The 18,046-nt window shown below is 46.9% G+C and overlaps 1 protein-coding gene across 1 annotated transcript in view; it reads left to right on the top strand.

The window, feature by feature from the left end:
* Positions 1-4,389: 4,389 nt before the first annotated feature.
* Positions 4,390-18,046, top strand: part of LOC115085764 (lymphocyte antigen 6E-like) — a 34,177-nt gene continuing 20,520 nt past the window's right edge. Inside the window, exon 1 of the mRNA XM_029592148.1 lies at positions 4,390-4,583. Coding sequence (XP_029448008.1) covers positions 4,532-4,583 — 52 coding nt within the window. The 5' untranslated portion in view covers positions 4,390-4,531. The remainder of the gene's footprint in view (positions 4,584-18,046) is intronic.

Here is an 18,046-nt window from a genome sequence, read left to right as displayed (position 1 = left end):
TACGTTCTTTGAGTTATGTTTGGAATCTCACTCCATTCTGGCGAAAGCGGTGTCTTCCATACGCTGTTTCTCTTTGATTTGGGCTCCTTTTATAGAGTCACTGCCGGCCACTGTTCGCGCTGTTATTGTTGGAAGTATCCGTAAGACCTGAAGAGCTGTCTTTTGATATGGCATAATATGTTCATTACTGTATTCTTCATTTTTCTTTGTTTACGTGCCCTTCCGCCTATGTGGCTAGTGAACGCCAGTATATTACTTGTATTATCTGTATGTTTATTTTCAATATTTTAAGTCCCAGGGTTGGGAGAGGAGGGTATGTGCATATTGGAGTTCATTGGTTTGTGAAAGAAGCGTGTATTGTATTTACTGTTGAAACTTAATAAAAACTTTATGCAAAAAAAAAAAAAAAAGTAATTTGTATACAGCACTGATGAGCATTAGAGTCTCTATAAAGCAAAAAACAATACCAGAAGCTGAATTGATTTCCAGCCATATTTCTATTGAAATGTTGTGAAATGGTGAAATATCTTTACAGCAGTTTAGTTCACTTATCTATGTAACAAGTGCTTCAAATCAATTTGTGACTTTTTTTTTTTCAGTCTTGTTTAAAATTTGAGAGGGTGAAGCCAATTAATTCAGTCTTTGTTCTGATGTTTCTCCCATCCCGTTGGCTCAGGGCAAGTTTAGTGCTTCCCTCCCAACGTTGGTGACATGCTAAAAAGTGAAATCCAGTTTACACAGTCATTAATCTCCTATCTGCCCATGTAATTTTCTTTTCTGAACTCCTCATCCTCCTCACACTGGGTATTTTCCTCTTCTGTCTTTTAGTGTCAGAGCGATACTCCTGTTACTCCTCCAGTAGATATTCTTGGGCCCCGCAGAGGGTCCATCCCATCTCCTTTCTCCCTCTTCACATCTGGATGGCTGTAAATCATCCTTCCTGTGGATACAGACAATTCCTCAGGGTCCTTCTCGGTGAAGAGAACCTCTCTCTTGTGTTGTCAGAACAGGAAAACAGAAAGTAACGGAGTCCCTAGTTAATGGGTACTCGGAACTCAAATAAATCAGCACAAAAAATATAAAAGGGATAGGGAGGCTGGAAAGAGACTCCCATGTCCAAAATAAAAGTCTCCCTGGAGGTATTAAGGCTTAAGCAAACAGAAGAAATCAGGGGACAGTCATGGCTTGATTCCCCTGCAAAAGGAAACAGAAAATCCACACCCTAAGATGGTGGTCTGGCTTTATATACAGAGGAATTCACCAAATACTTTCCTCCACAGGGGGATCCTACTTACCCACATTTTTACTGTTTCCTCCCCACTCAAATGGACTACTCTGTGGGATCCAATAGGATCTCTATATGTGAATAGATCCTGTTTTGACATGTGATATTTTTGTAACATGTTTGTCCAAGGATAAAAAATTGTGAAGTGCGACCGCCGCAAAATTTTGTCAGGGAGGGGAAAAATATCGCAGAGGGGCCCCCCCCCACACAATATTTTGCACCTCCCGTGAAAAAAATATCGTAGCTTAGTAAAGGATCTTGTTAGATTGTAAGCCCTCTGGCGATAGGGAAATACCTCCAGTACCTGAATGTAATCCACTTTGAAGTGCCGAAAAGCGGAATATAAATCAAAGAAATGAATGCAAATAAATAAATATGTGGCACCCGTATGCCTCAGAGTGTCTAGGATTCTATATTTCTAAAGAAGTGCAACACAGTGTTATGCTCAGGGTTGTGGACCCTTGGGCCGACGGGAGAATGGTATTCCTTGGCGGAAGATCCGCAGGTTCTCCCGTTGGGTGGCGAGGCAGGAACCGAAGATGTGACCAGTGGACCCTCAGCACTGTAGACAGGCGTGGCTGTGGAGGCAGACGAAGAGTCGTGACGTCGGGGAGCAGAGGTGTGTCTTCACAGCTGGAGGTCCGCGGTCCCCCCCGGGAGGAGCCGTAGGAACCCGGACCACTGGGACTTAGGTGGACCTTTGAGAGGTCAAGGAGCAACATACGGTGCAAGGGCTGACTGGAGCTTCACCCCTGGAAGCCCGCGGTCCCCCCGGGAGGAGCCCGTAGGGATCCGGGCCGCTGGGACTTAGGTGGGCCCTTGGAGATGCTGATCCGAAAGAAGTCCAAGGTCGAGTGCCAGAGAGTCACCGCTGCCAGTCCGAGGTCACACACCGAGGGGTCGCCGCTTGCCAGTCTGAAGTCGATACCAGGAATCACCGCTAGCCGATCCGAAGTCAGGAACCAGGAGTCAAGACACGCTGGAACAAGGAATCAGACACTGGAACTCACCGAGGCAAGCAGACTCTATAACAACTCTCACCAGAGACGTTGCCAAGTCAAGGAATGGTCAGAGGAAGTCTCCTTTTATACTTCCTCTGGCCCTGAGGATAGGAATCAGCTGCAGCCAATTAAAGGGACGAGGTCCCTTTAAATCTAGCAAAGAGGCGCGGCCTCGTGCCTAAGGATGGCGGCGGCCATCTTGGATCCGGGCCGCGGAGGAGAGCAGTGGCGGCCGCGAGGGAGGAGCAGGAATGGCTCTGGTCCCGGTGGCCAGCCCGGAGGCCCGCGTCGCCGCGCCGAGCCTGGCGCAGGGCAGTCGGCCCTGACGCCGTGGTGACTCCGGTCGGGAGATGAGGTAGGGGGCCGCGCCCGCGGAACACAACACACAGGAAGTCTGAAAGGACTGTAACAGTTGTCAAGTGTGCACAGGATGTGGAGAACTAGAGTGAGGATTGTTCCAGTGCTTGCAGGTCATCTGTTGGTCAGAGGGTGTCACAGACCCTTCTTGACTGACAGTGGAGTACAGCCCCTATGGGCTCTGTCAATGGGAAAGGTAATAAAAACCCTGACTCTTCCGAGTCTGGGGCTGCTCCAGAGTGAAGGGACAGAAGAAATGATGGAGTTGTCATCCTCTCCCGGGGTTACAAGAGCGCAGAAGCAGGAGCGGGGCAGAGATTCTCAACCAGAGTCTCAGGAAGCCGGAAGGAAAGGAGCTGAAGTATTGCAATACTATTTTGAAGATCTGAAGGAACCTGTGCTCAACTGTGGTGGGGACTTGCTTGGACCAGGAGGCAAAACTGTCTCAGCAGGGACTTTGCTGCAGGACTCGGTGGATTCCTATCTGCTGCACCAGAGGGATTTCTTCCTAGAGCTGAACAGGACCTACGCGAGCAACTGTTTTAATAATGGAAAGAAAAAGAGGGCCAGGATAGGCCTGGGTAGAAAGATGCACGGTATCAGCAGAAGAAATAACTGTTACTAAGGAAGAGAAGGGTGGAGCGAGCAGAGGGAAGTATTATTTATGTTCTGAGGAGGGAAGAGCTGATTAAGAACTGCCCATGAGACTCGATCCCCCCACCTTGGGAGAGTGACTCCAAGGCTGGGAATGTGACCCCCGAGTGGTACCAATACATATAAATAAAACAATTGCCAAAGGTTTGGGTGTAGCTGGCCAGATCTTCTGGAAAAATCTGCTCCACTTGGCAGTACCTGGCTGACTTTCTCTTTACGGGACCAGGGGCCTCGCAGACCTGTGCCAACCCTAAGGACCGACTTCTGCTCAGCGCGCCCTCGGCCTTTGGCATTTCTTCCGCGCATGAAGGGCAGAGGTAGCCAGCACCTTCCTGGAGACAGAACCTGGCTCGGCGAACCTCAGGGAAACCAGAGGGCTTGGTCTGTGCAGCAAGGGTCACAAAGAAGGTCAACACTGGGAGAGCTCCAGCAGTCCTTCAGTGTCAGTGGTGCTTTTCTGCCTCATCACGCCAGGTCGCTGATCCCAAACTTTCCTGAGCTGGCTTCCTTTTCCCCATTGGGAAACGGTGGAAGGCTGTCGCTGGCCCCCGAGGGCGGGTTATCTTTTTAATTTAGAAAAGTACCACTGGTTGCAGGGCATCTGAATTTCACTTGTGGGGCAATAGCCATGGGGGTGAGTGTTCATGCACAGGATGCCTGCGGCTGCAGCAGAGAGCCCCAGCATCTAAGGGCGAACCGAGGAAGGCGGGAAGAGCTGCCCATGTCCTTCTTGGATCGGTTCGAGCCCCTGGGGGGGGGGGGGCATGGGTGAGATTCTTCTTGCCAGGGCGCGTGTGGCTGGTAGAGAGCATTCCCCCCCCCCCCCAGCACTATTCCTCCTTGCGGGGGGGGGGGGGGGGGGGGGGGGTTCAGCTTTGGCTGTGATAACACGGGGGGGGGGGGGCGGAGGTCGCTAACAGACCGTCTGCCGGCTGCGAATGGGCCGGGCACCTCCCGAGAGAACGCGAGCTGCCCGTGCCTGGCGCTCGCGGTGGAGCCTTCCCTTATCCCGCGCTTGCAGCGGGAGGGCCTTTGGAAGTGGGGAGGGGGCGGGGGGAGGCGGCCTCCGCCTCCTCCTCCTCCTCATCATCTGAGTTTCGTTTTCTCCTAACTGAGACCGGATGGTGAGCGAAAGGGAAAAAACAAAAAAACCAACCCTGAATTCTGCCGGGCTATAAAAAGCCTCCCCTAGCCCGGAATGCACCTTTCTGGTGCCTGAGAGCCTCTGCCAGAGATGTCGGGGTTCCTGCTCTCCCTGCTGGCTGCAGCCCTCTGCGTGCAGACGGGTAAGGGGGCGAGAGGGCATCTCCGGTCCTCGCTCCTCATTTCTGTTATCTCTGCCTGCGAGAAGGCGCCATTCGGATAAACGGGATTAGTTAGACGGTGGCCTGTCCGCCCCTATTCAGTGTAAGGGGCAGCTACATCCTTCTTAGAGATGGGGGGGGGGTAACCTGCTAAGAATACAAAAAGAAAAAATATAAATGCGCGCTTACCTGCTAATGACAAAGTAATGGATTTTATGATTCTGGTTCTCGAGGGTTTACACTGCTTGCCAGTAGGTTTCTGCGTGCAATGTAAGGTCCTCTTCCCTGTGTTTGCAGCACTGAGGGGAGAGGGGGACCTGCTTTGCTTACAAGCGCCCGGCGGTGGGGTGGGTGCAGCCCGTGCCAAACTCGGCGCCTTCTCAGCGTTATCCGTGCAACGTGTTGCCCCCTTGTTGTTGAGAGGAGCGGGAGCCCCTTGCAAAGCGCCCGGCGGTGGGGATGGGTGCAGCCCGCGCTAAACGCGGCCCTTTTCGGCGCCTTGGCAGCGTTATCCGCGCCACGTGTTGCCCCCTTGTTGAAGTCGCCCCTTTGTCTGTATTATTCGCGCAGTCTGCAGCCGTCTGCTAAATCGGGCCTGGTCGTGAGTGATAAAAGTGCCGTGTGCACTCTTTTGGGAGGGAGGCGAATGGAGAAGATGTGTGGTTTGGGGAAGGAGGCATTAAAGATCAGATGAGGGGGGGACTACTGCAGGCCCTGGGGGGTAGTTAGAGAGGAGGACGGGCTTGGGGGTGACTCCTGGGGTACCCCTCAGTATCTTAGAGACATTGTAGATTAACAGCAGTCTGGAAAGCAAACACAGTGTTAGGCATTGTTATCTTTTATTCCCCATTCCTGCATCCATCATGGTTTCCACATCTCAAAAAAAGTTCGTTTTTCATTTTGTTTCGTTTCACCTTGGGTCCCGGCCACCGCTGCCATTTTATTTTATAGCCTGCACTTCCTGATTATAAAAATATCCCCTCTCCCAGGCTTTATTTTATTCTGTCCTTAAGTATTCATTTCTGAGTCAAGAGGGCTGCTAGTATCTCCTGTAAAGACTTATGAGCTCTTCATTTAGAACATAAACATAAGAGATGCCAAGCTGGTTCAGAACAAGGGTCCATCAAGCCCAGCGGCCAATCCAGGCTGCAAGTACCTAAACATTAAATAAATCTCAAGTTACTATTGCTTGTTAATTAATAGCAGTTTATGGATTTTTCTTCTAGAAACCTATCCAAAACATTTTTTAAACCCAATTGCACTATATGCAGTAACCATATCCTCTGGCAATGAATTCCAGAGCTTAACTATGCATTGTGTGAAAAAGAATTTGATTTGTTTTAAATGAGCTACTTGCTAATTTCATGGAGTGCCCTCCCTGGCCCATCTATTATCTAAAGAGTAAATAACTGATTTACATTAACTTGTTCAAGTCCTTTCATGATTTTGTAGACTTCTGTCATATCCCCCCTCAGTCATCTCTTCTCTAAACTGAACAGCCCTAACTTCTTTAGCCTTTCCTCATAGGGCAGCCGTTCTATGCCCCTTATCATTTTAGTCGCCCTTCTCTGCACTTTCTCCAATGTAGCTATATCCTTTTCCAGATGCGGTGACCAGAATTGTACACAGTATTCAAGGTGTGGTCTCACCATGGAGCAATACAGAGGCATTATGACATTTTCCGTTTTATTAACCATTCCCTTCCTAATAATTCCTAACATTCTGTTTGCTTTTTTGATCACCACAGCACACTGAGCCGACTATTTCAATGTGTTATCCACTATGATGCCTAGATCTTTCCTGGGTGGTAACTCCTAAGATAGAGCCTAATATTGTGTAACTACAGCAAGGGTTATTTTCCCTGGACTGCCGCAGACACGCCCCCGGACCGCTCATTTTAGCAAGCCGCGGGAGATACGCGCGTCCTGGGGCTTGCGCGCGCCGCCGAGCCTATGCAAAATAGGCTCAGCGCGCGCAGGGGCAGATTTCCTCAGATCAGGGGAGAGCTGGCAATCTGGTGCTCAGATTCAGGAGTCCAGAGGAGGGAAGGCGAGAGGTGCACGGGAGAAAGATTCAAGCATTGGATATTCAGATACCAGAAAGTGCCCTTGGGAGACTTTTTGGATTAAATTTCTCCACTTCTTCCATGGTTAAGAGTTAAAAGATGCAACACTTGGACATCATCTTCATAAGTAAACACACTGCAGCCCAAATCCTGAATCAAGGTAGCCAGGGGTGATCACAAAATAGCCCTGAGGGACACCACATTTGGAAATTCTGGGTTCTGATACTTCAGCTCCCCAGGGCACCATTAAGGATCGATCTCCTACAGAGATTTAATCCATTTCAGCCCTAAAGTGACTGGGAGGCATGGGGTTGTTCTTAAGAACATAAGAAGTTGCCATACTGGGTCAGACTGAGGGTCCATCAAGCCCAGCATCCTGTTTCCAACAGAGGCCAATCCAGGCCATAAGAACCTGGCAAGTACCCAAATATTAAATAGATCCCATGCTACTGAAGCCAGTAATAGCACTGGCTATTGTTGCGCTGGAGGGGGATCCTTGGCCTGGTGCAGGATTGGTAGGGCCCTCCAGTCAGACTCAGAGAGCACCTGCCACCAGGAGGCGAACCACAGGAGGAGACAGAGGCTCGCTGGAGCTTCGCCAATAGCAACCCGGGGTTCCCTCAGTTTGATGGGCCGCCTGGTCTTAGGTGGGCTTCGCAGGGTCTCCTAGAGAGAAAGTTCAAGAGAGTGCCCACCATGCACAAGGGTGCGCGGGCGGTGTGCAGAGGCGGCAGGAGGCCAGAAGAGAGTGTCCGAGTGTATAGCGAGGATCAAAGCTAGAGTATCAGTCCCGAATGGTCAGCCAAAGCAGGGTCAGTAACAGAGGTCAGTCCGGGCGTAGTCAGGCAAAGGTCAAGTTCCAGGCGGCGATCAAGAGTGGTCAAGGTCCAGGCAAAGGTCAAGTTGCAGGCGGCAATCAAGAGTAGTCGGAGTTCAGGCAGAGGTCAGACAGGCAGAAATCAAGAGTAGTCTGAGGTCAGGCAGCAATCAAGAGTAGTCAGAGAACAGGCAAAGGTCAGTACCATGAGATCAGTCCGAAGGGTACTACCAGGAATGGAGAGACGAAGGAACAGGAGATGCTGGAACAGACAAACTGGAACAGGAGACAAAGGAGCAAGACACTGGAACGCAGGGAGGCAAACTAGAGACACCGGAGTGTACGACCCAATTGCCAAGGCACCGTTCAGGGGAACGGGCCTTCTCTTTTATACTGAGGGAGCGTGATAACATCGGGGAGCGCCGGGTTCGGGTTTCCCGCGCTTGGCCCTTTAAGTATAGCGACGTCGGCCGCGTGCGCGCCTAGGGGCGGGGCCAAGGAGCAGGAAGACTCAGAGCCCCTCCGGGAGCTCCGCTGTGGGGCCGGCGTGGGAGATGGTGAGCGAGGGAGCCGGGGACACCGCGAACTCACTGCAGTGGCCAAGGAGGTGAGGCCGGAGCTGGTAGACGGACGGGAGCAGTGAGCAGGACCGGCCATGGAGCGGACATGGCCAGGAAGCGCGCAAGCTATTCCCTAAGTCAACATGATTAATAGCAGGTTATGGACTTCTTCCCCAGGACTTATCCAAAACATTTTTAAACCCAGCTACATTAACTGCTTTAACCACATCCTTTGGCAGTGAATTCCAGAGCTTAATTTGTGTTGAGTGAAAAATAATTTTCTCTGATTTGTTTTAAATGTGCTACTTGCTAACTTCATGGAGTGCCCCCTAGTCCTTGCATTATCTAAAAGAGTAAATAACTGTTTCTCATTTACCCGTTCTAGTCCTCTCATGATTTTATAGACCTCTATCATATCCCTCTCAGCCGTCTCTTCTCCAAGGTGAATTGCTCTATCCTCTTTAAACTTTCCTAATAATAGAGCTGTTCCATCCCTTTTATCATTTTGGTCACCCTTCTCTGTACCTTCTCCAGTGCAACTATATATTTTTGAGATGCGGTGACCTGAATTGAACATAATACTAAAGGTGCGATGGAGCGAAACAAAGGCTTTATGACATCCTCTGTTTTATTCACCAACTGTTTTAATGTAAACCAGCATGATGTGATTTTATCATGAATGCCGGTATATAAAAACCTTAAATAAAATAAAATTCCCTTCCTAATAATTCCTAACATTGTTTGCTTTTTTGACTGCCTAGATCTCCTTCCTGGGTGATAGCTCCTAATATGGAACCTAACATTCTGTAACTACAGCAAGGGTTATTTTTCCCTATATGCATCACCTTGCACTTCTCTACATTAAATTTCATCTGCCACTTGGATGCCCAATTTTCCAGTCTCTCAAAGTCCTCCTGCAGTTTATCACTATCTGCTTGTAATTTAACTACTCTGAATAAATTTGTGTCATCTTTAGATTTGATCACCTCTCTTATTGTTCCCCTTTCCAGATCATTAGAAGGCGTGGGCTAAAAATAATTTTAAATAAATACATCTTAAAAAGCATCGGTCCAAGTACAGATCCCTAAGCCTCTCCACTGAGAAAACTGACCATTTAATCCGACTGTTTCCTGCCTTTTAGCCAGTTTGTAATCCACGAAAGGACATCGCCTCCTAGCCCATGACTTTTTAATTTTCTTAGAAGCCTCTCATGGGGGACTTTGTCAAACGCCTTCTGAAAATCCAAATACACTACATGAACCGGCTCACATTTATCCACCCCTTCAAAAAAGTGCAGCAGATTTGTGAGGCAAGACATCCCTTGGGTAGATCCATGCTGGCCTTGTCCCATTAAAACATGTTTTATCTATATGTTTTATGATTTTGTTCTTTATAACAATTTCCATGATTTTTCCCAGCACAGAAGTCGGGCTCAGTGGTCTATAATATCCTGGATCACCCCTGGAGCCCTTTTAAAATGTCAGGGTTACATTGGCCACCTTCCAGCCTTCAAGTATAATGGACAATTTTAATGAAGGTTACCAATTACTAGTAAAAGATCTGAAATTTCATTTTTGAGTTCTTTCGGAACCCTGAGGTGTACACCATCTGGTCCGGGTGATTTGCAATTCTTCAGTTTGTCAGTCTGGCCTACTACAGCTTCCAGATTTACAGTAATTTAGTTCAGTTCATCCGAATCATCACCCTTGAAAATATCCTCTGGAATGGGTTTTTCCCCAACATCTTCATTTGTAAATACTAAAGCAAAGAATTATAGTTCTCCATGTTGGCCTTATCTTCCCTGAATACCTCTTTAACCCCCTTGATCATCTAATGGCCCAACCGACTCCCTCACAGGTTTCCTGCTTTGGATATATTTTTTAAAAATGTTATTATTTCCTAGGTGGGAGCAGACATATGTATACACTGTACCATCATAATTCCACATATAATCAGTTTAGAAAGACCTGCTCTTTAGGATTGATTTTCAGAGGGGTAAGCCCATAGATTGGGTCTCTTATTATTGTTGTTTCAGTAGATGATTAATCTGTATCTGCATTTGTCCGTGCCATAGATTCAGCACTTTTTATTATCATGGAGAGATGGGAAGGAAGTGTTATATGTGAATTTCTAAAATTGTGACCATTTCTCTGTGTTTTGGCACATGTGTATTGTGAAAGTTTGGGGGTTTTTTTTCGGTTTTCAAATGGTCAATACAATTTCTATTCAAAAAAAATAAATTTATTATGAGTTTTTGCCTCTACAGCCAGCTTCTTTTCAAATTCTGTCTTAGCCTGTCTTATCAATGTTTTACATTTAACTTGATTAGATCAATAGTGTCTTATAGCTTATGGGTTAACCATACAAAACAATATAGTATTTTCTTGACAATGCTTATGCTTTTTCCTATTTTCTTCAGACAGATCCTTCTTCCAATATTTGACGGAAGTTTTTTTTGGCTGAAATAGCCTCTTTTACTTCGCCTTTTATCCAAGCTGGCAATTGTTTGGCCTTCCTTCCACCTTTCTTAATCTGAGGAATACATCTGGACTGTGCTTCTAAAATGGTATTTTTAAACAATGCTCATGCCTCTTGTACCATCTTAACCTTTGTAGCTGCAGCTTTCAGTTTTTTTCTGTTTTTCTCAATTTATCAAAGTTTCCCTTTTGAAAGTTTAGTGCTGGAGCTGTTTGTCATTAAGTCAAATGTGATAAAGTTATGATCAGTATTGCCAAGTGTCCCAGTCATCGTTATCACCCTCGCCAAATCCTGCATTCCATTAGGAATCAGATCTAAAATGGCTTCCCTTCTTGTTGGTTCCCAGACAAATTGCTCTATGAAGCAGTCTGTTTTTTTCATCTAGAAACTTTACTTGTCTAGCATGTCCTGATGTTACATTTACCCAGTCAATATTGAGGTAATTGAAATCTCCCATTATTATTTCATTGCTAAATTGGTTAGCTTCCCTTATATCTCTTGGCATTTTATCATCAGTCTTATTTTGGCCAGATGGATGGTAGTATATTCGTATCACTATATACTTCCCCCAACACACAAGAGATTTCTACCCATAAAGATTCTACTGTGCTTTTAGTCTTTTGCAGTATCTTTATCCTGTTGGACTCTATGCCTTCCTGCCCCCAAGTTGATCCACCCTATCACTGTAGCATAATTTGTACCCTGGTTTAGCATTGTCCCATTGGTTATGCTCCTTCCACCAGGTCTCTGAGATGCCAATTATGTCTACCTCTTCATTCACTACTATACTCTCTCTCTCCCATCTTACTTTATAGACTTCTGGCATTGGCATACAGACATTTCAAAGTATATTTTTTGTTTGTATCAACAACCTGCTTTTCAGTTGACAGGGATAATTTGGAATCTTTTACCTCAGGTAGTTCTTATAGGCACATGGACTACTTTTGCTTTTATTGGAACCTCTCTGTTGGGATGCCCAACTCTCTTATCTCAACAGTATCCTTTGAAAATACCTCCCTCCGAACCATGCACTGCTGAGCGACTGTCTGCTTTCCCCTTTGTTCTAGTTTAAAAGCTGCTCTATCTCCTTTTTAAATATTAGCTCCAGCAGCCCGCTTCCACACTGGATAAGGTGGTGCCCGTCTTTTTGGAAAAGACTCCCCCCTTCCCCAAAAGGTTGCCTATGCATTGAGACTCTGGAGCTCTGCCTGCCTCTGGGGACCTGTGCATGGAACAGGTCCCCAGACCTGTTCCATGCACATTCTCTGAAATGCTCCAGGGTAGCATTTCAGAGAATGCTACCCTGGAGGTTCTAGATTTCAACTTTCCACTTAAAAGCCTTAATTTGGCTTCCAGAACCTCTCTCCCTCACCTTCCTGTCGTTGGTGCCCACATGTACCATGACAGTCAGCTCCTCCCCAGCAGCACTGTTTAAAATCCTATCTAAGTGACACGTAAAGTCCACTACCTTTGCATCAAGCAGGCATGTTACCAGGTGATACATGCGCCCACCAACCACCCAGCTATCTACATTCGTAATAATGGAATCACCAGCTATGAAGGCCGACCTAACCCTTCCCTCCTGGGCATTAGCGATGGGATTCTCTTCCTTGGTGCGCGAGGATAATGCATCAACTTGAGCATGATGGAGTAGGAATGTGGGTTTAGCTTTTCCCGCCCCCCCCCCCCCCCCCCCCCCCGTGCAAAGGGGGTGGAGGAAGGGTTAGTTTGTATTTTATATTTGCTACTGTACTTTTATGTATTTTAACACTGCAAAGTTGCTTACCTGTAACAGGTGTTCTCCGAGGACAGCAGAATGTCAGTCCTTACACGTGGGTGACATCATCTGACTGAGTCCGATGCAGAATTTTGATCTAAAAAAATTCTAGAACTTTCAAACATGCCCTACTGAGCATGTGCAATTGTAGTCACCTCCCTGCCTCCCAAGCAGAGCTCCCTCAGTCCATGATATAGCTAATACATGGAGAAACTACCTCCCAGGGGAGGCGGGAGGTAGTCCCGCTGTCCTCGGAGAACACCTATTACAGGTAAGCCGTTCTGTTTTCTCTGAGGGCAAGCCGGATGGCAGTCCTCACACATGGGTGATTACCAAGCTACAGGCTACCGAAAAACAAGAAAAAAAGGGGGGAGGGAGCCCCATAGTACTGAAGGCACCACTTTTTCCCCTTTATTTTTTGAGGCAGCCGAACTTATCACAGGCTCTAGGAGGAAAAGGAGTTAGATTCTCTACTTCAGAGATCCGTAGGAAAGACTGAGAGACAAAAACCCACTTGCAAATGCGTGGGCGAGAAGCCCACTTCACCACACAAAAACTAATGCCATCAGAGCTGCTATATCATGAGCCGTGATATGCTCCACTAGGTCTAGATTCACCTGGTTAGCAGGACAGGGCACAAATCACCAACCAAGAGAAAAGAGCTCTTGGATCCAGACTGCACAGCCCTCTCTGGTGTTGCAAGAAAGCCGAAAAGACAATCTAGGGCAAGCGAGCCCTTCAGAAAGAAAACTGTGGTTCACTAGCATCTAAGAGCAGGAACAGCTTGCCTACGCAAAGCTACATCTGATGTTTGCTGACAGGAACAACGGTCACAGAACCCAAGTTCTTGCTTTGAAGAACCAGAAAAAGGCCTCAGGGTCTGTCGAAGACCCCTCCTGCCAAATGACTACAAGAAAAGAGCTTACATCCCAAGTCAGATGGAGTGGAAATAAGAGTACCAAGGCATGAAAAGGCTACCCCTCCAGTGGGAACATCAGTAGTCTATGGGTACACTGTCAATCAAACTGATTGACAGGCGAGATAAGGATGACATCAGCCAATCAGCATTCACTTCGGTCTAAGCCCTGCCCACGCCTCACCCACTCCCATTGAATTGAATGGGGTATAGCCCCGCCCCTTGCCTCACCCACCCAACTCCCTGACTGATCCAGTCAGGGAGTTGCCATCGAGGCTGACTCAGCCCATAGGTCCAGTTTCTTCTCAGTAGTCAAAAGGCAACATACACTGACAGAGTCAAAAAATACACAGTACTAAGCCTAGATTCCAGGCAAGGTGATAATATCCTGAGGAAAAGTCCAGAAGCCTCTCCACTGAGAGATGAAATCAGTAATGCCTCAAGAGCCAGCACATATAGCTGACCTGGGACCCTGAGAGTACTATGGTTTATTTGGTTTTTATAAACCGTCACATCAGTAATAAAACCATCACAACGGTGTACAATTTATAAAATAGAAATACAATAATATAATAAAAATACAAATAATAATAGCTAAATACAACTAAAATATCAGTAGCTTAGAATTAATCTAAAACAGCTCTAAGACATTATTAAATTGATGAATAAAATACACAGTTAAGTGAAATAAGCTAAAATTAAATTAAGATAATAAGTTAAAATTAGAATCAGAGAAATGTAGAATATGAAACTTGCTGATTAATTATCATGACTCCGTAGAGGCGCATGTAAATAGCCATGTCTTTAAGTCGGTCTTAAATTTCTTGATATCTGTTTGCAGTCGTAAATGAGGTGGTAAAGTATTCCAAAGCTTGGGACCTGCGATGAAAATAGCTCTCTCTCGGACCTCACTAAGTTTTGCTGATTTAATCGTTGGGATTGAGAGGAGACTGACTCGGGACCCCTGAGGGTACCAGATCAGGTTAAGAATAACCGAAAAAGTACAGACTGCTCACCAACCTGGCAAAGTCACCCATACGTGAGGACTGCCATCCTGCTTGCCCTCTGAGGCATAGTCATCAATACCTCTTGCAAAGATAAGGATTTGTACAACCTAATAATCTTGTGGCATGTAAAGTGGAAACAATATCTGCATGGAAAAGGCTTGCGATGTCAACCAATGAATGGTACCCATCTAAGACCATTACAACTTCTCCAGAACGCAGCCGCTAGAGTTTTTATTTGGGGGGAAAGAAATTTGACCACATTACCCCAACCCTAATCGATTTGCACTGGCTACCTATAAAGCAAAGAATTGAATATAAAACACTATATATCTTATCCAAATCTATAAATCACAAACAAACTGAATGGTTAAACTCATCTTTGCATCTTCACACACCACAAAGGAACCTTCGTTCAGCCAATAAGGGACTTTTATCAATACCATCTATCAGAACGGCACATCTGTCTGAGGTAAGAGAATGAGCTATCTCAGTTGCAGGCCCCAAATTATGGACCTCTTTACCAGATGAACTTAGATTACAAAAGGATATGAAACATTTTAAGAAAAGTCTGAAGACACTGCTATTCCAAAACGCTTATGAATTAATGGCAGAGAACTGATCGACTTGTTGATGGATACTTCGCTAGGTTGTTTCTTTGCTTTAAACTTTGTTATACCTTGTTTTTTTACTTTGTTTTACTTTATTTTATTTTTGACTATTTGCTAGGTTTTTCTAATTTTTAAATTTGTCTGCAATGTACTTGCTGTTTATACATTTACTTATCAGTTTTAACTATTTTTTTTCCTGTACTTTTTATCTATTTATTACTAACTGTACACCGTCTAGATTGTCCTATAGATTGCCGGTATATAAAATAAATAAACAAATTAAATAAATAAATGAATGAATGCATTGACAGGGTTATACCTGAAAGTGGACACGACAACCCCTAGGTTACTGCCACATGGGTACGGGACTTCTTTTTGTAAGATTCCCACTCCCTAATACATGCCACCATGCATAGGGTGAGTTGTCTGAAGGTGTATATTAGGGATATGCATTTGTTTTAAACAAAATAAACAATGACAATGAAATTGTCTATTTTGTCTGGTTTTGTGAGTGCCACAAAACGAAAGAATAGATGACGAAATTTCCTAAAAATTGTATTACATGCTAGCGCGCACTAACTGAAAATGTTACTGATAAGTTAAAAAGTGTTAATTAGAGGAGCAGTTCATTAGCTAGAGAGGTATGGTTCTGCATTCCCATTGCCTGTCTCCTTAGTTACTTGTTTGTGTTGCTTAGGTTGCAAGGTGGTATTTGTGGAGGAATGGCCAGTGCTGGTAAAAAATGTAAACAAGTGATTTAATAATACCATCAAGTTCTCGTCAGCAAAAGCATTTTAATGTAAATGCATATTTTGAATTTGCCAATCCCTTTGTATTTTAGGAAAAGGGCCCTGGTATTTTGGGATATGCATATTCTTAATTCCCCTGGAGGGTGTGGGGTTGACTGGTGAGAGGGTGAGTGACTGGGGCGACTGTTAGGTAGAAGAGCATCTGGTTGGAGTGGTGAGTGGTGACTGCTGATGAAAGGCAATCTGATGTGTATGGGAGGTGATTGATGAGAGGGAGAATGAATGGGGTTGCTCTATGGGATGACAGGTGGGAATGGTGACTGGTGAGAGAGAGGCAGCCTGGTATGTGGGGGATGACTGGTGAGAGGGGAGAGTGACTGGGGCAACTGTATGGGGTGACAGGTGGGAGACTGAGGTGATGAATGGTGAGAGAGGGGCAGCCTGGTGTGTGGGGGTGACAGATGAGAGAGGGAGTGACTGTATGGGGTAACACGTGGGGAAGTGACTGGTTGGAGTGGTGACTGGTGAGAGAGAGGCAATCTGGTATGTGTGGAGGTGATGGGTGAGATGGGGTGACAGGTAAGAGAGAGATTGGTTAGGGTAGTGACAGGTTTGAGAAAGGCAGTCTGGTATGTAGGGGGTGATAGCTGAGAGGGAGAGTGACTAAGGTGACAGGTGGGAGAGAAACTGGTTGAGGTGGTGACTGGTAAGAGAGAGGCAGCCTGTTGGGGGGGGGGGGGGGGGGGGGGCCACTGCTGAGAGGTGGAGTTACTGGGGTGACAGGTGGGAGAAGGACTGTTTGGGGTAGTGAATGGTGAAAGAGAGGCAGCCCTGTGTGTGTGTGGGGGGGTGTCCCTGGTGAGTGGGGGAATGACTGGGGTGACTGTATGAGATGACAAGTGGGAGAGAGACTGCTTGAAGTGGTGACTTGTGAGAGAGAAGCAGCTTGGTATGTGGGTGGTGACAGGTGAGAGGGGGAGTGACTGGGGTTACTGTATGGGGTGAAAGGTGGGAGAGAGAAACTGGTTGAGATGGTGACTGCTGAGGGAGAGGCAGCCTGGTAAGTGGGGAGTGAGTGGTGAGAAGAAGGATTGACTGGGGTGATTGTAAGGGATGAGAGGTAGGAAAGAGACTGGTTGAGGTGGTGGGTGACTAGTGAGACGGGGTGTAGCTGTGGTGACACATGGGAGACAGATTAGTTGGAGTGGTGACTGATGACTGGTGAGAGACAGGCAGCCTGGTGTGTGGAGGGGTGACTGGTGAGAGGGGAAACTATGGGATGACAGGAAAGACTGGTTGAGCTGGTGACTGGTGAGAGACAGACATCCTGGTGTGTGTGTGTATGGTGGGGTGACTGGTGAAAGGGGGTGTAACTGGGGTGACTGTATGGGGTGACAGGTAGAAGAGAGACTAGTTGTGGTGGTGACTAGTGAGAGAGAAACAACCTTGTGGTGTGTGAGGGATGGCTGGTGAGAGCGGGTATATTGGAGTGACTGTATGGGGTGACAGGTAGAAAAGAGACTGGTTAGGTGGTGACTGGTGAGAGAGAGGCAGTCTGCTGTGTGTGGGGGGTGACTGGTGAGAGGGAGTGTGACTGGGGTGACAGGTAGGAGAGAGACTGGTTGGGATGGTGACTGATGAGCGAGAGGCAGCCTGGTGAGAGGGGGAGTGACTGGGGTTACTGTCTGGGATGAAAGGCGGGAGAGACTAATTGGGATGGTGACTGATGAGAGAGAGACAACCTTGTGTATGTGTGGGGGGGTGGCTGGTGAGAGGAGGTGTACTGGAGTGACTGTATGGGATGACAGGTAGAAAAGAGACTGAGGTGGTGACTGGTGAGAGAGAGGCCACCTGCTGTGTGTGGGGGTGATTGGTGAGAGTGGGTGTAACTGGGGTGACTGTATGAGCGACAAGTAGGAGAGATAATTGGTTGAAGTGGTGACTGGTGAGAGAGATGCAGCCTGATGTGTGTGTTTGGGGGGTTGACTGGTGAGAAGGGGAGTGACTGAAATGACTCTATGGGGTGACAGATAAGAGGGAGACTGATTTGCAGTGGTGACTAGTGAGAGAGAGGCAGCCTCTTGTGGGGGTGACTAGTGAGAAGGGGAGTGACTGGAATATCTGTATGGGGTGACAGGTGGGAGAGAGACTGGTTGGAGTGGTGACTAGTGAGAGAGATGCAGCCTCTTGTGGGGGTGACTGATGAGAAGGGGAGTGACTGGGATGACTGTATGGGGTGACAGGTGGGAGAGAAACTGGTTGGAGTGGTGACTAGTGAGAGAGAGGCAGCCTCTTGTGGGGGTGACTGATGAGAAGAGGAGTGACAGGGATGACTGTACGGGGGTGACAGGTGGGAGAGGGGCAGCCTGGTTTATGGAGGTGACTGGTAATAGGTGGAACTGAGGGAGACTAAGAAATTAATCAAGTTGGCAAAAAGTCAAGCGGAAGAGAGGATTGCCAAGGAGATA

The sequence above is a fragment of the Rhinatrema bivittatum genome, chromosome 2 (assembly GCF_901001135.1).
Source record: "Rhinatrema bivittatum chromosome 2, aRhiBiv1.1, whole genome shotgun sequence".
Taxonomy (NCBI): domain Eukaryota; kingdom Metazoa; phylum Chordata; class Amphibia; order Gymnophiona; family Rhinatrematidae; genus Rhinatrema; species Rhinatrema bivittatum.
Note: the sequence above shows the minus strand (reverse complement) of the source record. Positions and strands in the feature narration are given on the sequence as shown.